A 26,290-nucleotide genomic window follows, 5' to 3' on the forward strand; every position below is an offset into this window, starting at 1 on the left:
AAGACCAGGGCTGCCGCAGCTGAAGGAAGACGCACGGCCACGGGTACTTCACGTCAGGAGATGATGCAAAACACACGGGGCAGCAAACGAGTGCCAGACAGGAGCCTGCACCAAGGGCCTCAGGAGGAACAACCGCCCCTGCTGCTCTGGGGAGGGAAAGGCGAGGGCAGGCGACCGGGGCAGGATCCCTCCCTGCCTGGCAGGGGAGCACGGCCGGCTCCGCAGCCGCCACCCCACCGCCCGCCCTCCTCATTTTGGCCGCTGGGCGAGACTCGCGCGGGCGCGAAATGGCGCCCACCGTCACGTGCCGCCTCCGCCTTCCCCCGGGGCGCGGGGACGGCGCCTCGCACGGCGCCTGCGCGCTGGGACGGCGGGGCCGCGGCCGGCTCCTCCCCTCCGCGGGCGGCGGCGTGGCCAGGGCGCTCGGCGGGCCGGGAGGCTTCGGGGCTCTTCGCTGCGCCTGCCCCCTGCTCTGCGGCTGGCCTCAGCCCTGCCACTGCGAGGGAGCCGCGCGGAGGCGGCGGTGAGCGGCGGGGCGGTGTGGGGGGGACCAGCCCTTGCGGAGAGAGGCCGCGGGGTCCCCGGTGGCGGCCCGGGAGGGAGGGCGGTGCGGGGCCGGGCGGGCAGACGCACACCGCGCCTGGAGACCTTAATTCCCGCTGAGCCGCGTACGTGTGGCGTTCGTAAATGCCCGCCCTCGGCCTGAGGGGAGGTCACCGCCCTCAGGGACCCGGCCGCGCTCCCTCCCCTCACGGAGGACACCTCCGGGAAAGGTCCTGCCCTGCCCCGGGCTGCGTTCGCTCGGAGCCGCCTTGTGCTGAGGGTTCAGGTGGAGCAGAAACTGCAAACCTCTGTGGGCAGCACGGGCTTGGTGTGCTCTGTCGCCGGGTTTGTGCCCTCCCGTAAGTCGCCTGGCTGTCCCCACGCGGGGAAGATAACTGGAGAGGGACCTGGCGGGTGGGCGTCTGACCCAGCCGGAGGACCGCCGTGGGAGCGGGGTGCTGGGGATGCTCGGGAGGGAAGAGAAGGGTCTTTTCCAATGTAAAGAGTTTAAAAGGCGTCTTAAATCGGATAGGAAGGAGCTGTGTGGGGCTTCAGATGTGTCATTTAGTAAAACAAGGGAAGTCTTGGGTGTTGTTCATGGTCTAAAAGCTATTGAGGTAGAGGTGGCTTTCTTCTGAAAGTAGTGCATCAGTAGAACACGAATAGCTACGTTTTGTCACCTAAATAACACTAAAAGTGGCAACGCATTTATTTTCTTCGGTTAAAACTAATGCAAGCATTAAGATGTTCAGCTGAATGCTGTTATTTTGAGGTCTCTGAGGTTTTGTCATAAATATATTAATGTGATAAATCCCTTGAGAGAGAGGCTCAGTTTTGAGAAAACTAAGGATTGATTTAAAAAAATAATAACAAAAGAATCCTGTTCAGAAGCAAAAATGCCACCCATCGAAAGATCGCTGTGTCCTAAACGAAGAAAAAGCTTAATCTTGGAGCTCATCACACTGAAGGACTAGATCTTCTGAGATTTAAGCTTAAAATGCATTTTTGATCTGTGTTTTGAAACCTACTCAGCAATTGAATTTGAGGCTGCATCAGCAATTGCAACAGCTTTCCAACGCTGCCTTTTTTGCATACAGTATCTGCTGCTCTCGTTCCCCAGATGGATTCTGAATTCCTTAACGTTTTGAGTGGGTGACCTTGATGCTATCACTGAACTGTGATTTCTTAAAGTCACTAGGATTAATGTAACGAGTATTTCAGCTGTTAAAGGCAGATCCATAAACATTAATTTCCACGTGTTAGAAAGTTAAAGCTTAATTATCATGATGCCTGCTTTATCCCAGTGGATTTCCAAGCTTAATCACCTGAAGGGTTTTTTATTTCTCAAGAACTTAATTTCTGCTGGATTTGTTTCAGTTTGGGTTTTTTTTTTTTTTTACTGTCTCTATTAGAAACCTGATTTTAGGGTGTTTTATTTTATTAATTCCTGCTGAGTCCTGGTGTTGAGAACTGAAAGGGGAATCCATAAATTGGAGGAAGCAGTTACTTCTTTGTGGCTTGAATCTGTGATATGTTGGGTTGTAGTAATAAAACCTCTTTGTTGCAACTGACATCGTCGCATGGGAAGGAGTGTACAGCTGCTAGCATAACTGAGCTGCTGGTGGCCGCTTCTCAGAATCCCTCACCGAGACCCCATGTCGTGGGAGAGATTTTAAGGTCTTAATTTTAGCAGTAGTTTACGGTTCTGTTACCAGGATAAGCTGCAGAAACAGTTATTTAACTTGAATTTTTCTGGATCCCTCTTGATTTTTGTGGATTTGAGTTTGTGTGCGTAGGATAACATGCAGCTGTGCAAAATACTTGATCCCAGGATATTGAGGTCAAAGAGTTTATAGAGGAAAACAGCTGTATAGAGTAGTGCACCAATATTTGATACTTTGCATGAATGAGGATATGAATAGGTTTGATAAACCTCATCAGTTATCAAAGTGTTTCATTTCAACGACTGTTGTTGCTGTTTATCTTTGATAATAATTTGGGTAACTCTACCTTAGACTAAAAATTCACTGTTATTTACATAACAAGCTTGTATTTGATTGCATCTCTGATAACTAGTTATTTTTTATTATAAACATTTCTGCTTAGATGAGCTGACATGGTTTAAGCTGCTTTGGATGGTTCCTGTGGCCTTGGACACTTAAAGGAAGCATCATTAGACTGTACACCTGATTAATTTTTTTGTTGTTAACGAGAACTTCCAGTAACCTTTCTCTTTTAAATGTAGTATCTAAAATTTTGCTACTTTTATCTGCAATGTAGAAGTATAAACTTCCTTCTGTGCTGAGGGATTCTAGAACAGGTCTGTGAAAGAGAAGCTCATTTCATCAGGAGGTACTCTGTGGTTAGGAGGAAGTATTCAGCTGTGATAGGTAACCAGTTCAAATATTTGTGAAATTCAGAAGCCTGCTGAACGTTGTAACTAGTCTTTATTGACTACATTAATAGAATTATATTTGACACATTTCTTGCCATAAATGGATATTACTGTCCTTTTCTTAATTTTTAGATGTTATTTCACTATTAACAATTACTTTGCTTGCAGCCACACTGGGAAGTGGTGGGAAGAATACTGAAATCCTGAGTTTAGAACAGAGAAGGACATAAAGTTTATCGTGAGGAAGATTTCAGTTATTTGGTGTGTCTTTATAGAAGCAAACTTAGCTTGAATGATTATTTATGATGGAAGATGCTGAAACACAAACTTACCTGTAACGTGGTATTAAAAGAAAATAGCGTGGAGGCAGGTCGGGGACTTTTAATCTAGGCCCCCTTGGTGCGGTGGTTTGTGATACACCGCCAGGTTGTACAGACAGTCATCTGCGTTCTGGGAACTGGTGAACAGGGAGGAGGCAGCAGGCTGGGTTTGTTGGTGGTGGACTGCAGCGCCTGCCTCGCTCCTTCCCGCGTGGCTGCGCCCAGGGCTGCACCGCGTTGGTGAGTTAAGGCTGCCGCACGTTTGCTGGTAGGGAGCTGTGCCGTGTGGCGTCCGTGTTTTGATCATCTGTCACGTAGTTCCCTAGGCCAATAGACAGCCTTGCCAATGAAGGGAAAAAGGCAGGAAAAAAACGTTTTGGTTTTTTTTCTATGTTTTCCATGACTCACGGATTACATTAGTAGTTATAGACAGTGTTGTTTACCAAACTTCACTACTAATGGTAATGATAATGAAAATATTGAATAACTTACTGTTTACTTGTAGTGTTTACCCGTACAATGTAAATGCAGTTGCAACATTTGTTTCCCATCAGTTTTGTACTTAATCTGACCTCACATGTCTATCAATGACGCAGTATTTGCAATGTGGGATAAGCTATCTTGTGTTAAGATGATGCCCTCAAGCTCCTTCACTAAAGCAGGAAAATGTATAAATTGGTGTCAGTGTATTTTCCTGTAATATTTTCCTGCATAGGATGTAATAGAAGGATTTTTTTTTTTTTAAACTAATAGAGGTTTTTGTGGCATTTTATCTGGACAGGAGGGGAAAGCAGACAGATGCTTGTGAGTGCCCCATGGCTGCAGCTGCCTCAGTTCATTCATTTATTGCCTATTTTAACTCGGAAGCATTCTTTAGGTAAGAAAGCCACTTCAAAATATGTTGTGTGGTTTATAAACTTAATACATTTCTGTGTTGAATCTTTAAATTGTTTTGCATGCTCAATTATAATGTTATTTATGTGTTCTGCTTACATGTGTCATTATAAACCTGTCTTTTATGTGTTAGAAACTGACAGCACTGATGCATATGAATTTTATGTGCCATGCAGAGTTAGCAAAGGGACAGTCTGCTCACTTGACAGAAGAACATGTAATACTTGTAGACTGCATGCAATACAAGGCCACCATATATTGCAAATTTCTTCAGATGCCATCTACAGACAGAGTTACTAATGTGTATTAACTTTCTAATTATAGACAAGCCTAACTATGCAGCTTTTACATTTTCTGATGTGTGATCTGAGCAGCAACATTACTTGCACAGATTTCAGTACTTGAGTTTGATTTTGCTTAGGAGATAGGGGCAGCTTCTTTTGTTGTATTCATAATTAACACATATACTACACCTGTGTTAAACTTTACAACTATAAAGCTGATATTAACTGGGTAGTTTTTCAAAAGATGATGATATGACCTGGGAGAATGTAAAGCCTCATGTCTCCCATCTTTTAAAGAAAAATAAAAAAATTCATTGTTAGAAGGTTTCTAAAGATGTTAAGACTGGTTGAGTGCAATACTTTGGAAACATATTCAGTTTTTAAATCTGCCTTTTCATTTCAAACCTGTCATGATTTAGTAAGATGTGTGTTGCTGATCCTATAGTCTTCCATTAAACCATCTTCAAATAATGTAAAATGGGTAACTGAATTTGGAGCTTTTGGGTATACTTTCGTATAGCAGACCAAGATACTCTTTCATACTAAGATACAGGATAGTTTTTTTTTCTTTTATTCGTATGTGGGAGCATATTTGTACATCATCGGTATCTTTTTTTCCAGATAAAGTTTAATTAGCCAAAATAGTTCGTTTACTGTCAAGATTTTCACAGTGCAGTAAGCATACTTACGGAGTAAAAATGAGTAGCGTTTAAAGCCAAGCGTCCTTAAATTTTAAAATATTAGAAGTCATACCTTTGAGTGTAACTATTTTGATTCATGTGTTTTTGGTATAGAGTAAGCTGAAAAAAATTAACATTTCTCATCCAGGTTTGTAATTTCTTTAAGTAATGCTCAAGAATCCAGAGGTCTATCTGTGTTGCATAAGAGTACTGATGTGACTAAAATTGTAGATAATGCAAAAACTACATTTGTGCCAACGATTACACCTTCCCATTAGTTAAACGATAGTTTTCAGATAATGTTTGGTAAAACTAATTTCCTTGTCACATTCTGTTGTTCTACTTCCACATCTGCCCTGCAGTGCGGAGTGTACTATTCATCTCAGTCTTTGTTCCAAAACTGAGTTTAGTCCCTCCAGTGGGTCTCCCAGACGTTGCAGAACAGTTTTTCTTTGCTTGGTGGCTTCACAGGTCAGTTCATCTTCTGGGACCGGTCCCTGCCTTCTGGTTAAGGAATCCATGCACACATACAGGATGACTCAACAGTGGGATGGATGTGCAGATACCAGAAAGGTGCTGGTTACTTGACAGGAACTTCCACATTCTTTGGAGGTATGTGTGCATGTAAACCTCTCATTGAATGCTACCTGGATTATATCACATGGAACTATAATTTAGTTAACTTAAGTTGTGTTTTAAAATATATGCTCTTCGTAGTTTAAGTGTTCAGAAGGAAATAAGCATTCACATTTTCACAGTAAATATTAGGGTTTCGTGTTTGGTAAAAACATTGTGATATATAACCAATGGAACCTTTTTCTGGCTTTGCATTCCACAGTGAGTAATATAATGTAATTTTGCTAGATTTAAAGTACTGCAATATAGAATACTAAAAATAGAAATTCTGGAGTTATCAGTTTTAAAGGGATATAGCAACAAGAACAGGTTAGGGCCACGTTCCATCATCGAGAGGGTAGATACTATGTACACCATGCATACCTTGTCATATCTCTTCATACATCTGGACTAGATATGCTGCATCTGGTCTATAGGCTGGCCTGCAGTTTAGGGGAATGGTGTCCTTTTTGGTAGTTCTCAGATGCCAAAACTTCTTTGTAGAAGCCAAAACAGCACCCATGAAGCTCAAATAAATTTCAAATAAGAAAGTGAAATTTCCCTTTTTTTTTCAGAAACTTAGATTTTACCGAGATGTTGCAGATTTGCATGAAAACAGCAAAAGCATAGAGAAGCTTCTCGGACAACAAACAATTTGTTTAATTTCATCTTTTGTTCTGGAATTCAGTTTTAGGAAACAGCTGTATTTGTAATTTCTCCCAAGGAGGGAGGAGGAAAAAAAAAAGCAAGTATTTGACTCAAGCTAAATTTAGCAAGGCTATGAGCAACTGGCAGAAAGAATTATGTAATGGTTAATTACTACATCCACACATAATGCTTTGGAATGCCCGTTCATTGTGTGACTTAAAGCACTCGAAAGTCATAAAACATGGTCATGTAGATGATAATTTGATAAAATGGTCTAGTAGCAAAATGTTTATTCATGCTGAGCTTGCATCTTCATTACGTTACTAACACTAATGTATTGTTTAGAAATACTGCTTTGTTTTGGAGCATTATTCTTCATTCTCTTTGACTTGCTGCCTTTGCTTGTTAATGCAAGGCACATGTGTATATTCAGGGAAAAAAACCTTCTGTTATTAAATATAATTTAAAGAGTGTTCCTAGCTTATTCTTCTGCATATATCACCTATTGCTATCATAAATGGAACTTTAAAGAGACTAAGTGAAGAATTCTAAAGACTGCTAGAATAAATTCTTTGATGGTTGAGATGATTTCTCAGGAGGACAACGGTAGTGAAGCTGGTCATATGAACAGCTCTTGATTAATTGGCTAGGTTTTTCTTTCCCACTTCTCAAAGAATGCACGTGCTTTCTTTTCATAAAAATGGAGTTACACTTGTGTGTCAGACACCTCATCAGCCATATACATCAGGTTTTGTAAGTTGGGGAAAATGCCAGGTAAGTTTTTGATAGGATAGTCTGTATTTTGGCAGCTGTTTCTGGATTTTGTTTTCCGCGCCCCCACCATGAAGATGGCGGGGGAAGCAGAAGCAGCATGCTGTGAGGATTGCTGTGGAAGATTGTTCAGTAAAAATAGATAACGCGTTCAGTTTGTTCTTGAAGAATGCATGAAAATTTTAGCTTCAGATTGGTTGGGAAGAGATAAGGTCTGGCTGAACATCTAATTAGTAGGACGCTTGAGAAGAGCCTCATCCCACTGTAAAATGAAGTGGCACTTGAAACAGTTAAAACAGTTGTTGAGAATTGACTGAATAACAGAATTCAATCTAGAATGGACTTGGGTAGATTGCACTGCTTCAGCATGTGAAAGCTTTTTCTTATGCTGCTCTTTTCTGAACTTTGGCTCATGTGGCAAACGTCCCTCAGCGAAGTAGATTCGTGCAGTTTGCCGTATTCCAGGGTCACTGTTCTTTTCTCCTGCTGACAAACAGCATGTGAGCCTCACTTACTTTGCCCTGTTTTGATAAGTGCCTTCTGAAGTTTTTTGTTGTTAGTTGTACAAACATTTTTTCCTCTGCCTGGCATGTTTTAAAAACAAAACAAAACCCAAACAAAAAAAAAACCAACAACAAAGCAAAGCAGTGGGGGGGAGGCAGGCAAAACTTTTGAATCTGACTCTTCTGAACACCTCTGTTCCAAATTCATCAACGTTTAAAAAGGGAGTTTATTAATTGGGTTCTGTAGTTGATAGTTGTTCTAGAAATCGTGAGTAGATTTCGTAGTTTGTCTGCTGAGTTTAAACTTAAACATACACAATTTGCTGCCCCTAAGCTAAATTGCTGTTAAATGCTTTTTTTTTTCCTTACAAAGTGCTTTATATACTGTGAAGTACTAATACATGAAATTACACTTGGTAAATTAACAAACCCAAGTTCTCCAGATTCAAATCAAGTTATACAAAATAAAAGATCCTTGCTAATGTCTGTGCACTGGATATTGACATATGGACATAACCTTTTTTCATAGTAATGTGCTGTATTTAAATTTTACTAATTTGTTATCTCTTGCAGTGAAAACACTTTCACTGCCTTCTCTTCCTTCCTCCCTTAATCTTCTGTATTTTTCTAGAGACCTACTGTACATGAGACCTTTGAGGAAACTGTGCAGTTTGAATACATCGGATCGTTCCAGTACCTGAAACTTTCACAATGAAGAGAGCTAGGCAGAAAGTTGTGGTTGAAAATGAAGCTCCTCAAGCATCAAAGAAAAGCAAAAAACAGAAAACTTGTTTATACGGCTCAGTGTTTGGTGAATCTGAGTTGCACGCCTCAATGGACTGGGGAAGCCTTCCGCACCACGTTATTCTGCGTATTTTTCAATTTCTACCTTTAGTAGATCGAGCCAGGGCATCTTCTGTTTGTCGAAGGTGGAATGAAATTTTTCACATCCCAGATCTCTGGAGGAGATTTGAATTTGAACTTAGCCAGCCAGCTACTTCTTACTTAAAGTCTACACATCCTGATCTCATTCAGCAGATTATCAAGAGGCATGCTGATCATCTGCAGTATGTCAGCTTCAAGGTAAGTCTTGGATGAATGGAAGCTTGTTTTGTCACGTTACTGTGATTTAAATGAAAGCTATGTTTGTAGTCTCAGGATTGCATAAATGCGGACTTCTTTCATTTGAATACTTGATACAGTTTACTCTGTTTATCTGAGAAGATCATAGTTGGAATTACAGGTGCTTTGTTCACTTTTGGCAGAAACTTAGAGGATGTCATAGTTCTAAGCTGTGAAAGGCAGAGGAAAGGATTGATATTAAAGCTAGGATGAAAATCAGAAGCTTCTTTTTCTCAGCACTGGTAGCAGTCCTAAATTTGGAGATCACTTGATTGTGATTTGCTTGCACAGCAGTTCATGGATAATTGGTTATTAAATACCTGTAACTTCGGCACTTCATGTAACCGATTATAATGAATTGGCATTATAATATATCAGTGCAACTTTTATGCTTTTTCAGCTACTCTTTTATCATCTCATCTACTACAGTGGAGGAAGGTGAGATGAAATAGTAATTTGTCCAAAGTTAGTCATCAGGCTTATAGATGAATTGTGAATCAGTTTATTATTCAAGATGCAAATGTGTTGTCTCTGCAGGTAAAATGGAGTATTTCTAGGCTTTAAGAAGTCTTTTTTTCGGCTCTGAGAGTTTAGAATTGGCATTAAAAAAAGGTGCATACGTACCACTGTCTATCATAACACCAACATTAACTGCAGTTGTTTAGGAAGGCATGAGGTTATTTGAAGACGAATCTTAGGTTTAAGCTCTCTGTTCCTGTTGGAAATACCCAGCAGTCGTACTCAGGAAAGTTTTCTAATAGTAACTTCTCTGAACTCTTTTCTTGTCTTGAAATTTCTAATTAATGTGGTGTTTTGTCTGTGTGGTAAATGCAGTCTGGTGCAGTACAGCAAAGTGGATGTGGACCTTGCAGTCTTGGGTATCCACGATGCCGTTTTCTAAATAATAATGAAGAATGGCTTCATGATTTTTAAATTGCTTTTATAGGTTGATAGTAGTACTGAGTCAGCAGAAGCAGCCTGTGACATCCTTTCTCAGTTGGTGAACTGTTCTATCAAGACACTGGGTTTGATTTCTACAGCAAAACCAAGCTTCATGAATGTCTCTAAGGTAATGTTCTACAAACTGTAACTAGAGTGACTTAATTCACTCTTAAACCTCTTTAGCTTTCTTATTGTGTTGTTATTCAGTTGACGGTAATTTTTATGAAATAGTCTGTATTTATTGGCATATCTTCTTTAATTTGCAGCATCCATTAGTATTAGGAAAATAGTTAAACATTGATTCCATTCATTAAATTTAGTAGTGCTGATACTTTGTGGTGTAGAGATGGGGAATCATGTAGAAGGCTTGAGTTTCCTTGTTTCTAGATTAAAAGACACAATGATCATGTGCTGCAACATACTGTTAAAATATTTGAGACTTTTTTTTTTCCTTGACTCTATAGGTCCCAGCAGAGTTACTTTCTGGAAAATAAAATAAATGCCATTTCCTTTTTTCTGCAGATGAATTCTAGATACTTCAAGCTCATCACTGTGTCCACTTATCCCTGTTTTATTACAGTGAAAAGATAAATCAGAGTGGATGAGTTAACTACCGAGTGTAAAGTTATTTTTTGTCACATGCAGCAGCATATTTTTAAACAAAGATTTCCTATGTTCAAGTTCAAATTAGCCTTTCTTTGTAACACAAGAAAGGGGATGCCCAAGAAGTGATTATTTTTGTACTTTCTGTATATGCAAAACCTGAGGTTTAGATGCTGAATTCTGCCTATCTTTTCATAAGATTTTTTTTCCCCTCCTTCAATTCTCCAATAGGCTCATTTTGCTTCAGCGCTGACGGTAGTTTTTGTAAACTCCAAGTCGTTATCATCAATCAAGATAGATGACACACCACTTGATGATCCTTCCTTGAAGGTTCTTGTTGCTAACAATAGTGATACTCTAAAACTGCTAAAAATGAGCAGCTGTCCTCATGTATCACCTGCTGGTGAGTAGTGAATATATATGAAAAATGTAGTAGTAAAGTATCATAAGACAATAGTCAAGACTTGATTTGAAACAAGTTATTCATAAAACTTCTAGTGCTCTTCTGAGTCTCTTAGCAGAGGCCTTTTATTGACCTAGTCTTGGCTTTGGACAGTTGAAAGGGGAAGAAGTAGTCTTTGTGTTACTGAATGAGTTGGATTAATGAAGGTGGAGGTGCTCCTTGCTTGACTGCAACTTCTAGAATCCTGTTGGGTTTTTTTTATGTTTTCTCAGCTCCTTCAGTACCTCTGATGATAGGCCGTGAGGAGGAAAAGCCTCCAAAATTAGTGCAAGCCTTTAACACATGTTCCAAGGACTTGATGTTCATTGCCAGTTCTGCGTAAGGGTAACCAAATGTGTGCTGCTTAATGTGTGCAACTCTGTAAACTTCACTAACTGGCATTCTGTGGGAACACACATGCAAAATCCCTGACCGATGAATTAGCTACTGGTTGGTGGGATAAAGGAAATGAAAGCAGTTGTCAATAACTGTTTTGCAAGGTGCTGCGAGTTTAACTTACTGAGCAAAAGTGTTAATACTTCAAAGTTGTATTAAAAAAAATCATGGAGTGTATACAAATTTAAAAAACTAGTAGTAAGACTGAGAGTCTTTCAGTTTCTGTAGTGCCCTCGTGTGTCCAGATCTGGTAGTATGAACTTGCTCATTTTAGCATTGGTTGGTGAAGGGCTGACTCCCTTCAAAATATAGGCTTGCCAGGAAGTTCAGAGGGCTTTTGGGTCCCTTCTCACTTACCTTTCTCCTGAAACCCTGGTGCTAGGGAAGAGGAATACTGGTCTGGTCTCGTCCCTATATTCTTATCCAGAGTCTACAAAAGGTGATTTAATCTGTGTACTTTGTATTCCAACAGATTAAGAGCAGTTATGTTGTTTCTGTCTTAATGCGCAGTAGGGTCTGTTTTAGCATAGCTCTTAAACTAGGCTGCTGGTCATTGTTTAAATAGAATGCTTAGATGAATGCTGAAGGAAGGAGTGTTAGGGAAGGGAAGGTGGCAACTTCAGCTGGATCTTGCCTGATTTCAGTTGCCTCTTCGAAGTTGAGGAAATTCTGCACAGGGAAGGGCAAAGAGGAAGGAAGATATGCAGGTCCAAGATGAATGCGACTAGTTAGACTTGCTTCTTTTACTGATAAGTGTTTATGGCCAAAACCCCATAAAAGGATGTGGATACCTAGAACTTTATCATATTTCATGGTTTTTGGATATAGGCATGAATACTCAAGCCAATAGAATTAGTACTTGCTTGAGCTTTACAGCAAACAACTGTGCTTATATTCACTTTTCATTTTACAGAGTAATTTTTTTTTGTTCCTCAGGAATTCTTTGTGTTGCTGACCAGTGTCATGGACTTAAGGAGCTGGCTTTGAACTACTACATATTAAGTGATGAACTGCTGCTGGCTCTTTCAAGTGAAAAACACGTTGATCTTGAACACCTTCGCATAGACGTTGTGAGTGAAAATCCCGGACAAGTTGAATTTCACACTATTAAAAAGCAAAGCTGGGATGCTCTTGTTAAACACTCCCCCAAAGTCAACATTGTGATGTATTTCTTCTTATATGAAGAAGAATTTGATGCTTTCTTCAGAGAGGAAACCCCTGTTACACACCTTTACTTTGGTCGTGCAGTAAGCAAAGCAATGTTAGGTCGTATTGGCATGAATTGCCCAAGGTTAATTGAGCTGGTTGTGTGTGCTAATGGACTTCAGCCTTTGGACGACGAACTTATTCGAATCGCAGAGCGCTGCAAGAACTTAACGGCAATGGGACTTGGTGAATGTGAAGTAACTTGCAGAGGTTTTATTGAATTTGTAAAGATGTGTGGAGGCAGGCTTACCCAGCTTTCTATAATGGAGGAGGTACTGATCCCAGATAATGATTATAGCTTAGATCGACTTCATTTGGAAGTCTCCAAACACCTTGGAAGAATGTGGTTTCCTGATATGATGCCAACATGGTAAATTCTCTACATTTGTGGATAAAATAGTAGAATCAGGGTATTGCTTTCTATGCAAATAAAGAATTTAAAAATGAAATATGAAAACTTATTTCCAGATTTGAGTTTTTTACCTTGAGAACCTCTAGTAGTGTAACAGCAAAACATTCTAGAATGTTAATGGTATATTGAAATAGAAAATAGATTAAGTGTACTTCACACTTCGAAAGTATGTCTATGGTTTACAGGTGCGTCAAACTTCAGTGAACTTGGGCTTCTCTGAGCTTCAGTTTAAATGTTCCATTCCCATCAAACATTTTTTTTTTCGTGTCTTTGTTTAGTGTTTCTGATGTAGTCAGAAGAGGACTAGAGAAACTTTTTTCCTTTAGCAAATCTAACTTTATCGGAAGCTGGATACACCTTGGAGTTCAGGAAAACGGTATTATTTGTCATGATGCTTTATGCAGCTGTTTTTCAGAATATTCATATTACAAATGTAAAAGCTTGTACATTAATATACTTACACTAGCCCAGGTTGCTCAAATATAATCTAGCTTAAAATCATGCCGGTATATTAAAATGTTCTGGTAGATAAGCTTATGCTTACAAAAAAACTTTCCAGTTTTAAATTGCACTTTAAATAATTTTGTCAGGTTAGCTAAACTGTATAGACTGCATTGTACAGTATGTTGTTTTTCTGTCTTATGCATTAAATGGATGGGAAAGAGATCTTGTTAGAAGTAATGAATTTAAAAGTTTGGATCTAGATTGATTGCGGGGGTGAATGACAAAGCACTTTGGAAACTGCCAGAGTATAAGGAATAGCTTCTGGGTTTGAGAGAGTTCAAGTCTTTGATTAAGAGATTGGTGTCTGAATGCTGTTCCATGCTTTCATTATTAAGAGATAAGAAGGATCTCATGAATGTGGCTAGTGAGAAGGAAGGATCGAATGGAATACAGTTGTCTTGGATCACTTTCTATCTGGAATCAAGGGTTCGGAGCACTTAAAAAAAAAAAGTATTTGCCAGTTAGAGGCCAAAATGGCCTGTAGTAATCTTGCCTGTATCTCACAGAGCTGTGCTGTAAGCCCCGATTTCTAGAGTAAGGTTTGCTGGAGGTCATCCTGAAATTTTTAATTTAGGACTGTTTAATACTTGTTGCTATTAATTGGTTTTTGAGGAAGAAGATTTTATTCTCTTTCTTTGTTTTCTTTAAAGGGGAAAGGAATGGTGAGTTGATGTGAAATAGAATATGTATTTTTGTGTTGACATTTTGCACACTGTAAACTGAAATGCGTCATGTACAAATTTTGCTGTAACTATTTTCATGCTGTAATTGTTCTATCTTCCTATTTATAATGAGAAGTCTACATTTGATTTGCTGGTAGTATTTGTCACATCAGATAAAAATGTCAGTTTCTTCCACACTTACACTTCTTTACTGCAAAAATAACAGCTAAAGGGTTAAACCATCATTGTCTTGGACAGACTTGTTCCCAGTTGCAAGCTAAAGGATATAAGTTAACATATAATGCCTGTCTGAATCAGTAATGCATTATTACCTGTTGCACAGGTTAGAAGCATCTGACTCTGGTTAATAGCGCCTGTTACCCAAGTACTTGTTTCCAATCACAAGCATTATAATTGTCTTTTACACAAAAGACTGAAATATTTCGTAACAGTATTTGGTTTAAGATCTGTGGTTTGCTTTAAATGTAAACATAATAAAGTGATCTAATACGTGCACTGATATTAGACTCTTATTCATCTGTTGCACCACATCCTTCTGTTAGGCAGGGTTCTGTCCTGTTAGAAACCATATACTTGACAAACCTGGGGAGAGGCAGTAGAAATGTTTAACGCCTGGTTTATATGGAATTAGTAATTGTCGTTTCATGTTCATGCCTCAAACTTGAGGATTTTTGACATGCTGAAACTGTAAAATGGAATGTGGACAAATCTTGTAGATGGTTGCTAAGTCCTAGAGTCTTCCATATCTCTCTAGCCAACATAACGGCATTAATGAAGTATCAAACACTAGAGGCTCTATACAGAATTATAGTTCAGGAGGAGACTGTTAAAATGCTTCTTTGAATATTGTCCCTTTCTCTGTCCCTCTTACTAAAGCAGCTTTTCTGTGAAGCCATGAATGTTAGCTTGGTCCAGCTCCAAGCTTCTAGGAGAATGGGCCTGCATTTACTAATGTTGTGAATTTTGGTGCGATGATTTTTTTTTTTTGTGCATTCACCCTGCTAACTGGTCTTAACAACTAAGACCAATTGATACTTGAGTTTATAACTAAATGCCAACAAAACTGATACATTACTCTCAATGTGAAATATTGATTCTTCACTGGTAGTGTGGGAAGCTAATTTTAATTGAAAGGTAACTTCTGACACGTTAATGTTGAATTTTATAGTTTTAGTGTTAGATTTGTTTAGTGTCATGTTAGTGCTAAGGTATATGCATTGTGCTTTGGGGAGGAGTGTCAAAACACTGCCCTGTGTAAAGCAGCATTAATTCTTCTTTTCCTTCTTTAGTAGGTCATCCTGAATGACTGCAGTGGAGGTATTGCACTTGGCAAGAACCTGTAGATAGCTGCCTTTACTTCCTGCTATCCCTCGAGTAGCCTGTACTTCAGAGCTCTGCCTTGTCCTAAGGCAAGTTTTATCTATTTTATTGGCTTTTCCTAGTTTCACAGCCCTGCAAAGGCTTTCTAAAACCCCATCTCTAATGTGTATAATGCAATGATACAGTTTGTTAGAGTAACTAAAACCCTCAAAAAGAGGTGCTGAATTTATACCTCATATGCTAAAGAGATTTGTAGGGTCACTAAAAAGTCCAGGTTACAGTGAGAATCTAACAGTAGTGCACCTTTTCTGCCACATGAGGGGGTGAGCTAGTTTTCATGGTCGCTGTCTTTTCAGGCTCCTTGAGAAAGCTTGTAATTAGTCACTGCTGATTTCCCGATTCTCTTGAAAATGCAGATTCCAACAAAAACTCGAATCTTTTTTCCTTGTGCGGAGTCCCTTTTGCTGTCCAACAGAGACACTGGTTGTTCTGGCATGAAAACTCTGAACAGCATCTTTTATGCCTTGTAGAGTGTTTCAATAAATTTCCTTTTACTTTTCCTCAGTTCAGGTGCCTTCAAAATTACTTCAAACAAGTAATCTTGTTTGCCAAGGTGTAGTAAAGATCACCAATTAGCCTAAGATACAATGTTCGCAACAACTACAGGTATGTAAAAACCAGTACCTACCCCGTATCTGGAGTGTATATTAATGTTAGCACCTTGCAATATTATGTAAGGCCCAAAGTATTGAATCAGTAGTAATATAAACTGTTGTTGTGCATATTGGGTAACTTTTGTAATTCTGTAAAGTATATTTGTTCCTTCCTTCACTGAGACAGGCTGTCCACATGATAAGAAAAAACAACTTTTGGATGCTGAGATGAATTTATTTGGAATTTACTACCTTTCCATTTCACACTCTTTGCCCTTTCCCCCCTTCGAGATAGCTAGTAGGATCTGAGTGATCACAGTTCTCAATGTGAATATGAGATATGATCCCAGGAAATACTCTTTGCATTGGCAACATTTTCCCAAGGATTTGTCCCTTAGAAATTCTACCGTTGTATCTGATGGGATGGATGCAGATGAGTTTTACACAGAAGCCTGGTGAAAACAAGAGGAGGGAAAAGATCAGATGACTGATGAAGCATTTGTTCTTCTGTACTAACTCTATTTCAGCAATATTAACATTTTCTGTCTTGTCTTTTCCATTGAGATACCAGTAGTGGAAATAACTAAAATAGCAAAGACACTGTGGTCATAAAAAATAGAGATGGTGGTTGGAGTTGTTGGCTTGGTGGAAGAGGGAAGATGGGAGGCAGGGGAAAGGTGGGAATTCCTGCTTTACTAAAGAGAAGAGTGCGAAGGCATTCTACAGAACTCAATTATTTGCATTCTAACATAGGAGCAAAAAGTTCCGCAAGTGGATAGAAGATGCAGTGTTTCCAAACATGTACCTTGCTTAACTACTTGGCTAGCTGCAAGAAAATACATCCTACATGACCTCAAGACAAAGAAATATTAAATGAAAAATAGCTATTTACCTGATCCCCTGATTTGGACTCCATCATCAATGGCATTTCCGTTGTGGAAGAATTTAATGGGTCCAGAGAGCTCGCCAGAAAAGGGAGCGTACACGGTTGCTCCATCAGCACAGATGACATCCACAGCCATGTGCTTGCTTTTACTATTTTGTCTAAAAACAAAAACGTAATTAGAGAAGTCTCTTGTCAGGCCTAACATTATATATAGAGAGATCTGTTTGCACGTTCCAAGATCAGGAAATGGGTTGTGTGTACTGAGACAGTGTTGACATAGTTGACCGGCTGAAGCATCTATAAAAAGTTTTTTGGTGTAGGTGATGTAATGCCATGTAGGGTTGATGATCTGTTAGAGTTGCAGTTTTGCAAAGGGAGGAAAAAACGCCTTTCTTCCAAGCCTTTAAATAGAACTGTAGAGTCACAGAAATGTTGGTTGGCAGGTACCTGTGGAGGACATCAACTCCAACCTTCCACTTGAGTCAAGACTGTTCCCAACACCAGCTCAGGCCCGGCACAGCTTAGTCTGAGTCATAAAAACCTCCAAGCACAGAGGTTTTATGAACAATGTGGGCAACCTGTTCTGGTGCTGCGTTATCCCTGTAGTGAAAATGTTGCCTCATGCCCAACCTAAACCTTCAAAGCTGTAATTCTTAAATGGCTTAAACAGAGTTCAACTCTATTTCAGTGGAGCAGCAACAAAACCCGACGTGTTCCACTTACCGTGGAGCTCCGTAGTATCCGCAGCCATATCGATCACAGCCTCTTATCTCGTTTGTAGGATTCCTGGAGCACACTGTTCCCCAGTGTCTGTCTTGTTGTGGGAATGGTGTAATGACTTTGAAATATAGAAACACAGCATATCAAACTTAACTTTTAGGTTCTGTTTTAAGTGTTGCATGGTTGTAACTACTATTTAGTAGTTACAAACTATAACATGTTTTAATTTTAGTTAGGTAGGAACATACTGGAATTACGTCCCATGCATCTAGTTGGACATGCAAAAATTTGTCACCCTTTAGGAAATGTAAATAGAATGTACACCTAAGACTGGATTGTAATGTTTCTAGATTGGCTTTATCTTGTATAAGGAACATGCTTTAAAGACAAAAATTCGAAGAGTGTATCACGGTTCCTAGAGTATAATCTGAGGGATGGGAAAAGACTCAGATTTGTTTCTTATTCTGTGCCCAGACTGGTGGGACTGGACACTTCAAGTCCTCTTCTCCATTACTGCCAATGTAGTATTTCTATTTGCAAAGAATCGTCCTAAACTCTGCTAAGATGCAATACTGAAAACGTGGCTAGTAGTTAAAAGGTACAGACAGAAGAGATGTCCGACTTGGTTTATTGCTGAGACTTGATGCTGCTGTGTCATGGGGGCGCAAGAAATACAACTTGATAAACTGGTATATTCTCCTTCCTGTCACACTGTCTAGTGTCCTGTTATGCTGTATTTATAATGCATATTTTCTTTCTTTCAGATGTTGCTGTCAGGGAGAACCTAAGACAGAGGGGACTATTGCTATTTGATATTGTTGTCCTTATTTGAAATTAATTAATAACTTAATTTTCATTCATTATACTACTTATTCTGGGGTTGGGTTTTTTGTTTGGGTTTTTTTTTTTTTTACCAGGTGTAAGGAGATGAGTAGGATCGGAGCGGTCGCAGTTTTCAACATGGATGTGAGAGATAATGCCAGGAAATACTTTTTGCATTGGCAGCATTCTCCCGAGTTGTTGCCCTCTATGGATTTGCCCGTGGTATCTGATGGGGTGAATACAGACGAGCTTTACACAGTAACCTGGAAGAGATGGGAGCGGAATCGAGGTCAGGAAACATCAGCTGCATCTGTTCTTGTGGTGAGTAAGAAACTTTCCGTGCTAGCTTCTTACTGGAACTGCAATGATGAAGCAGAAATGTAGTCAAGATACCAACAATCCTGAAATCAAAATTACTTGGATTGGTATGGAAAAGAGGGAGTTGGAAAATAGGGACAGGAAAACATCCTCTTAGCAAAATTGAGGGCATATTTCCGATACTTTATTTTTACTGTTCCCTTTTTTTTTATTTGGGGTTGTTGTTTTTCTGCTACCTGTTTTTCAACTCCCTTCTTCCCTTCTCTCCAATAAAAGCATAGGAAAAGGACTACATCCTGCTGGTGCTGATTTCTGGCATTGCTTAGAAGCTTCAATGTAAGAACTAGAGAGGGTGTAAGATTCATCAACACTTTGCTTGCATCGAAGAGCCACAGAAACCTTACTCAAGTAAATAAAATGATTACTTGCGCATGCCTCACAACGTAGCTGCTGTTATTACTTACCTGATCCCCTGATTTGGACTCCATCATCGATGGCATTTCCATTATGAAAGAATCGAATGGGTCCGGAGAGCTGGCCGCTGAAAGGAGCATACACTGTCGCTCCGTCAGCACAGATGACATCCACGCCCACATGTTTTCCTTTACCATGGTGCCTGAAAACATAAATATGTAATTAGAGAGGGCTGTCAGGCTTAATATTATGTATAGATAGATCAGTTAACACAGTATGACATCTGAAGCTTGTCTAACAAAATTTTTGCATCTGCAATGAAATTGGAAGGAAATCTTCTATTATTGCAAAATGTTCGTATTATTCTGACCTTCTTTAAAGTGGGATGGGATTTCAAATTTTAAGCGCATTTTTAATTTTCCCAAGTTCATGGGATATTTCAAGCTGTTATAGAAAAATACCCCTGTTCTACCCCAAAATACATCTGTGCCAGTGTAAAATAGAATCTTATGTTTGGCATTTTCTCATTTAGAAATTTGGAAGTTGCATGATGAGGATGGACACTTCTTGTAGCGCCTGGGGAGAGGAGATGACAGGAAAATGCAGGGAAGGCAGGAGTCATTCTATAAAAGCATTTTTCGGGGAAGTATAACCTTTTCTGTTATGAGGTGCCTACTTAAAGACAACGATGCTGGCAGACCTTTAGCTTGTGTAAATTAATCTACTTAGCTTCTTATAAGCTGTTGCTGAATGTTAGTTAAATATCTGGTCTATAAGCAACAAGAATAAATGACACAAATCCTTGAAATATTTTCCATTTCCTTTACTCTGGCTGCTAATTCTTGTAATGGTCTCGCTTCTTCACCCATGCATCAGTTAGTAGCAGTGGTATTACTGCACTTCTGCAAGATTGCCAAGTAACGTCCCAAAAACGAGTAAGAGGTTCCGCAGACAAGAGTCTTCTCTCATTCTAAGTGTCAACTCTGGTTAAACTCTACTCTTTCTCCTGTGTGAACATTTCATTTAGGAAAGCAACAGCAAACCCCTCTGCTCCAGACTCCCCGTGCCCTGCTGCGTTACCTGTCAGCGCCGAAATGGCCGCAGCCGTATCTATCACAGCCCCGGATTTTGTTGGTGGGATTCCCGCTGCAGATCTGTGCCCAGTGTCTGTGTTGTTGTTGGGGCGGGTATGCATCCAACTGCTTGGCGAAAACTTCACGTGCAAGAGAGGAAATCAGGGAAAATCCAACTATGTTCTTAGTACAGTACAACAGAAAGTGTTAAGGTGCAACATAGGGTGTTTAAAGTGGAAGATATGAGCTCATGGGAGTTTCAGAAACTGTAGGTAAAAGAACATTGTACAATCTGCTATATAGATTTGATCCCTTTTTCTTGAGGTCTTATTTTAAGGTACATACACTAAAAACAAAGCAAAGCCGTAACAAAATACTTCTAATACTAGTTTGTGAAATAAGTCGAACTACTTTCACTTTCTTCATGAAACCTCTAAACACTTCAATATATGACTCTAAATGCACACCTAATTGCATATTTTATAATAGTCATAACTGTGCGAGTTACCATAACTCTTCATAAAACTAGTTCGAAAAAACAGCATTATTTATGTTTGAGCGAATTTCAATAATTCGTTAGTGTCTGCCTAAAACCAGTCAACTGCAATATAGCAATCTCAACTCACCAGTGGACACCAAGCTGACCAGAGCGACCAGACTGAGAGGTGGCATTTTGTGGCTGTTTCACCGGTGTTCTTTGATCGAATCAAAGACGTTGAGCAGTAGCTGCCTGGGGTATTTATGTGGTTTGGAAAGCCCAAACTGTTGTCTTGGCCAATCAGTCTTGAGCAAAGTATTACAGCTCCGGGCAGATGTGTTGCCGTATTAGGCACTGAGGACCTCCACAACCTCTAACAGTTGTTAGAGCTGGTTGGGAAAGACGGATAAAATAATTGGTCTCTTAGCACACAGTAACAGATGGAAATGAACAATCCCACATTTCAGGAAGCTCTGGTTGAACCGTTTCTTAACACCTTTTCTCCTCCCTCCTGAAGCAAGGGCACACTTAGGCCAAAAATGGTAGGAACCAAGAATATGGTCCAGAGGATTGAGTTGGAGGGAAAAGATGGACAAAACTCCACAGTGGATACGACCAGCTTGTCCTTCGCTGCTCATTCCAGTACCTCCTCCCCAGGTGTATGTGCCCATTAGAGCTTTCTAACAGAGTGACAACACATGAAGGTGTAATGTTTGGTGTAGCATGAGTATTCATTTAGGCTAAGAAATACAGATGCTTTTGCAGGGAAACATGTCTTTTTTCCTGTTCAGCTGAAATTATCACCTAGCCTGGACTTAAATCCATTAACTCTTTTCACTGAAACCCTAGGTTTTGACAACTAAATTCTTATTAAAACATCTTCAATTCTGAAACACACAGTTGCAAACCCAAGTTGCATGACATAACTGACATGGAGTTAAAAAATTCTAGGTTTTAAAATGATTCAGCTATTGTACTATTAAGCAGGCTCCTTAGTGTCTCTCTTAATCCTTCAGTTTGATTTTTCTGCACTGCTTACAGAGAAGCATTAGATTTTTCTTTACGGACATGTCTTGGTTACTATGAAATTTAAATGAGTCATGGCGCTTTCACATAAACTATCTGATATTCCAAGTTACAGAAACCTCTGGAAGTCTTGCAGGTTTTATTCAGAGGAGAAACAGATGTCTCTCTGCCCCACTTCTAGTTTGCAAAGAGCATCTGTACATTGTGTTTTCTGAAAATCTCCACGGAACAAGCAGCTGGAGACAAATTTTTCACTTGTGGTTCCAATTACAGCCAGTATTTAAGCCCCAAGCAATCTTTTAGCCCTCCCTGGGTTATTACAAGTGGCTTTGCTGATTTTATCCCTGCTGCTTTCTCCCCCATCCTGCCAAAAAGCACTGCTGTTTTTCACACTTGTAGCCATCAAGCCAACAAATATTTATATAAATGTTTTCTCCCCTCAGTCTAGTTTTGATGGGGCTTTTGGTTGTAATTTGTTCAATATAATGGAGTCTAGACTTACAAATGATACAAGGTGCTGGTAAGAGCTTTCGGTGGGTATTCAGGATTTGGGAATGCTGCTTACCCCTGAACTGAAAGATGGGGTATGCGGGTTTGTGTGACCCTTGCCAGAAACAGCCTTCATTGCTACAAGCTGGGAGAGTTTGTGTAATATTCTTTCCAGCTTTCCAGGTTTATTCATCTTCATTTGGCACAAGCTCTCCGCAAACCCCCTCAGCTCTCCTTAGCAGAGAGAATCAGCAAGGGAGGTGGTATGGGTGGCATCTTTCAAAGAAGATTTCATAGCATAGAGGTAGGAAAGTAACTCCGAGCTTGGCTAGCTTGATACTAGCTTCTGTAAGCTTTTTTTCCTACTGGAAACAAAAACCTTTAAAAATAAAGATTTTATTTGGGTGGTGCCTGGCAATTCCCAGTTGAGGGGTCTCCAGTGGGGTTTCTGCAGTAATGATCTCTCTCAACCAGATTTTATTTCTGATTTATTCCTGACTGCCAGTTTGTACTAGTGGAGTTTTAAATATCTCATTATATAAATTTTACCTGGGGCAGACCTGCCTTGGAAAGCTAACGATTTTTATAGACTTTTGTGAACTCACATGCTCCTAATTTTACCAAGGAAGGAATTGCAGCACCTCAATCCATTCTACAAAGTCTTGCGAAGGAAAGGCTGGGTGTAAAGCCAGCCAAGCTGGTAGGCACAAGGAGATAAGTACAACTGTGTTATAGGTGCACAGACACTGAAGAAGCTTTTCTCCGAGTCCTGTTTTGCAGTCTGGTATTTTGTAAAATGGCTCTAAGCTACCCGTTCTTTGCGATTTTTTCCATCTCGTTTGTGTTACAGAGCTGACTCCAAATTGCCATAGCTGTGTACATTTTTTATATTTTCTCCGTAAAAGGTCTTAACAGCATTGTATCTTGCTCTGTTCTTTCTAAAACATGTCAAAATGTCATTTGCTACAATAATATATCTAATGCATTTCTGGTAAAGTATTCTTAATGAAACAGTTTTCAAGTGTATGATACTGCAGCTGAGATTTCTCAGTGCGTTCCTTCCCTGGGCGGGCTGGAAGGTGCAGACCTCTCCCCTTGGGCATGAGGAAGCTCTGAACCGAAGTTGGTGGGATTCCGGAGTTGGGCAACGGAGGTGTTAATATAACAGTTGGTAGGTGCAGTTGTGAAAGACACGAGTTGGCCGCTTAGCACACGCTAACAGAAGGATATGGAACAACCAGCCGGCGTTGCACAGCCCCTGGGAGCTGCAGTTGCGCCATTTCCTTCCCTGCGGAGGGGAGCGGGCGAGGCGATGGAGCGGGCGGGCTGGCTTGGGAAATGCTGAGTTGCTTCTCTTGCATGAACGGTGCGAGTTCCCTGCTTTGCCCTTTTTATGTCAGTAGTAACTTCCCTGGCTGTGTAAGTCCCTTCGAAGTCTTCTCAAGGACTGAGCAAGAGTGCAGCGGGCAAATGCGAGTGTTTGGGCTGGTATCAACAGGCAGTGAATGAGCTAAGCCTGATGCTGTCCAGGAGAAATCCCTATTTTGCTATTCAGCCTTTCCAAAGATACTGTGACTCTGCTGTGTAAATTATGTAGTGTTTCAGGAGAGCCCACTGCCAGTTACCAGGGCTTTTGGATAGATGGTACCTGCCACGCGTGTGTCCATAAACCTTGCAAACGTTAGACTAGTCCCTCTTAACGTATTAATTATCTTAACATTATCGCTTAATCAGAAAATGGTAAAATGATGAAATAAGGTTTTTGGAGGAAAAAAGCCAGAAAACTCTGAGGCACTCCTGGGCAATGGTAGTGGACTTTTGAGAAGAAACATCAGCAAAAGCCAGGGCCAAACCCTGAGCCAGGGCAAATCCAACCCCGCAGCCAAGGCCTGCGGTTTCCTTCCAGCTGTGCTGCCATCCTCCGTCTGTTGCCCACAAGTGAGGGCTGGTTTCTCCATCATTTCGTTTACACATGTTTCAGCTCGGTGGGATTCAACCAATGTCCAAAACCTGATGATTTGGTCCGTAAAGTCCTTCCTCTTTGCAACCTCTGTGGGGCTGCAGCCCCAGTGAACTGGATAAATGAGAGCTGCACGTCTTATTTCTCAGTGATGTTACAGTATCGTAACTGTGGGTTTGCCAGGCTCGTTAGCAGGCAATTGAAAAGGTAAATCTCTTCCTAGCTGTATTTTACAGAACGATTGGCTTTGTCCTTCTTGGCTAGCCCAGTGTGTTCACGTGGGAACAGGTCAATGCTGAGCACTTGCCTCCCAGCTGATCTGTGCGCACTATGTTATTAAAGAACCTTAAAAGCTGTTTCTCTGGAAAATACATAATATTATTTGTGCTAATCACTAAAAATCAAATTATGATTTAAAAAATAACTGTCGAAGAATTTACTTGTGCAATTAGCAGCACAGGCTTTCATGGTGAAAATCAAGCTGGCACAACATAAACCAACTTGCACTCGCTATTTTATTCAGACTTCTGATCACTTGACGAGGCTGAGAGAAGAGGAATTTTGCCACAATGATTAATTAAGCTTTGTGTACACAGCTTATATTGTAGTATCGCTGGAAAATCGGCAGGTCGCGCTAGCTGATCAGCCAACAGGCATGGGTGGGCACGTCCTTTTCAGTGGCTCGCAGGCTGCAGGAGATCTGAGCACGTTGCCTTTCTTCTTTGCTAAGTATGAGCTGAAGATGAAGCTGAAGTTGTGCTGGTACACAGTTCTGCTTGAAGACTCCATCTCGAATTTATTTTGCCTTTTTAATATACTTGCTAAGCCTGAGTTAGGTTTTAGTGGGGAGGATGGAGGAACACAAAGAAAATGTTTTTGCTACCAATGTCCTGTCTTGTGGGGAGGGCAAAGCTCTGGCTGAATCCTCCAGAAGTCTTTTAATGCTTGGGGAAAAAGAAGGGAATAGCGCAGATTTGGGTTGCAGCCTTAGGCAGTTAGGACTTTCACAATTTGGGATCCCAGCTTATCTCTGGGACCTTGCGGTACAAAGTTACAAAATGAAAGGGATAGCAAGGAAAAGGATCCGTGCAGAACTGGTGCAGAAAGAAAGCAATTCTGCATGGCCTGAGTTTGCCAACTCTTTCCTGAAAAGCCTAGTTGCCCCTGTTCCTTCCACCGGCACCCTTTCCCCTCCTCTTGAATATTTCTAGGACTGTGTATTTTACCAGCCCTTTATTTCCTTCCCAGAGTCAGCTACAAATTGTATTTTCCCTTCTGCTACAACCAGTTATTTTTTTTACTAGACTGAGAAGATAAAGCTGGAGTTACTTATACTGTTTGCCCCAGCTGCTCTGTAACCTAAAATAGAAAGCGGTATTTACTTTTTCTTCTCTGCTGCTGGGTGACAGCTCCAGCTAAACCAGGAATTTTTAGCATTTGCCCTCTACCTCTCTCAGGTACCTGCCGGAGCATCCCGCATCCCTGCACCAAAGCACTGCATCTCCCTGCGCTGCTGGAAAAACTCAGATTAAATAATAGCGCCCTGAAAAGGTTTGTGAAACCAGTCTGTGGGGACAGACCAGAAAAGTGCTGAGCTGTTGTCGTTAATGTACAGGTGAAAACGGAGCAAAGCTGGTGGGTTGGGAGCAGCTCCGCCACAAGCCGGGGGGAGCACGAGTCCCTGGGAGCGGGGACTGCCGCGGGGTCCCTCTGGAGTGCAGGAGGGCAGGGTGCTGTGGGGAGGGCAGGGAGAAGGCAGGCTGGGGTCTCCCAGGGCGGTTTTGGCATTCGTGTTGCCCCCAGGGCCCTGGTGATACCTGTGGGCTGTGCTTTAGAAAGGAGGTGATGGGCTCTTCTGTCCCTGTTGACAGCTGAGGGAGGGGGAGGGAGACAAGTGTGGCCCAGGGAAGAGCTTACCTGTCTTTGCTGGGAAAAAGAAGTGTTGGATCACGTTTTCTTTCCCATACAAGGACTAAAATCAAGTAAAAATGTTAATTTTGCAGTAGAGTGTATTAAGGCTGGGGGCTCGGTGCCCTGCTCAGTCGGCAAGGTAGCTCAGTCTTTCGTTAGGCTTTGCACGGAGAAGTGGGGGCTTGTTTGGGACCTTCCCTTTTCAAATGTGCGAAGCTGATAACTAGGTTAAAAACTGGGATTTTAACCAAGTGAAA

The 26,290-nt window shown here is 40.8% G+C and overlaps 2 protein-coding genes across 4 annotated transcripts; one reads left to right on the top strand and one right to left on the bottom strand.

Annotated features, from left to right (window-relative positions):
• Positions 1-374: 374 nt before the first annotated feature.
• LOC142088848 (F-box/LRR-repeat protein 21-like) lies at positions 375-18,622 on the top strand. 3 transcript variants are annotated; one of them, XR_012676041.1, is made up of 9 exons: positions 389-523; positions 4,040-4,135; positions 5,588-5,728; positions 8,285-8,736; positions 9,722-9,844; positions 10,552-10,723; positions 12,095-13,152; positions 15,253-15,376; positions 18,548-18,622. XR_012676041.1 is itself a non-coding variant. In XM_075164630.1 (7 exons), exons 4-7 carry the CDS (start codon positions 8,365-8,367, stop codon positions 12,736-12,738), a joined length of 1,311 nt encoding a protein of 436 aa, XP_075020731.1. In that variant the 5' UTR covers positions 375-523; positions 4,040-4,135; positions 5,588-5,728; positions 8,285-8,364; the 3' UTR covers positions 12,739-14,462. The 3 variants fall into 3 exon arrangements, 1 of the variants encoding a protein (XP_075020731.1); XR_012676040.1 differs by lacking the exon at positions 18,548-18,622 and adding an exon at positions 18,460-18,539; XM_075164630.1 differs by lacking the exons at positions 15,253-15,376; positions 18,548-18,622 and having other exon boundaries at positions 375-523; positions 12,095-14,462.
• Positions 15,962-20,883, bottom strand: LOC142088849 (myeloid protein 1-like). The gene is made up of 7 exons (XM_075164633.1): positions 20,796-20,883; positions 20,177-20,309; positions 19,147-19,298; positions 18,457-18,627; positions 17,546-17,660; positions 16,829-16,980; positions 15,962-16,388 (listed from the first exon to the last, which is right to left on the bottom strand). The coding sequence occupies exons 1-7, from the start codon at positions 20,839-20,841 to the stop codon at positions 16,198-16,200; spliced, it is 960 nt and encodes a 319-aa protein (XP_075020734.1). The 5' UTR covers positions 20,842-20,883; the 3' UTR covers positions 15,962-16,197.
• Positions 20,884-26,290: the final 5,407 nt, after the last annotated feature.

Source organism: Calonectris borealis, chromosome 15, assembly GCF_964195595.1.
Source record: "Calonectris borealis chromosome 15, bCalBor7.hap1.2, whole genome shotgun sequence".
In the NCBI taxonomy this organism is placed as follows: domain Eukaryota; kingdom Metazoa; phylum Chordata; class Aves; order Procellariiformes; family Procellariidae; genus Calonectris; species Calonectris borealis.

What these genes read in the sequence shown, in the direction of transcription:
- LOC142088848 (XM_075164630.1), top strand. Translation starts at nt 8,365, where the DNA reads ATGAAGAGAGCTAGGCAGAAAGTTGTGGTTGAAAATGAAGCTCCTCAA. An exon ending in TGCAGTATGTCAGCTTCAAG is followed by an intron (nt 8,737 to 9,721) that starts GTAAGTCTTGGA and finishes TTGCTTTTATAG; the next exon opens with GTTGATAGTAGTACTGAGTC. An exon ending in TCCTCATGTATCACCTGCTG is followed by an intron (nt 10,724 to 12,094) that starts GTGAGTAGTGAA and finishes TTTGTTCCTCAG; the next exon opens with GAATTCTTTGTGTTGCTGAC.
- LOC142088849 (XM_075164633.1), bottom strand. Translation starts at nt 20,841, where the DNA reads ATGCCACCTCTCAGTCTGGTCGCTCTGGTCAGCTTGGTGTCCACTG. An exon ending in TACTCATCTCCTTACACCTG is followed by an intron (nt 17,661 to 18,456) that starts GTAAAAAAAAAA and finishes TATATTTCAAAG; the next exon opens with TCATTACACCATTCCCACAA. An exon ending in AGTCCAAATCAGGGGATCAG is followed by an intron (nt 16,389 to 16,828) that starts GTAAATAGCTAT and finishes TGTTTTCACCAG; the next exon opens with GCTTCTGTGTAAAACTCATC.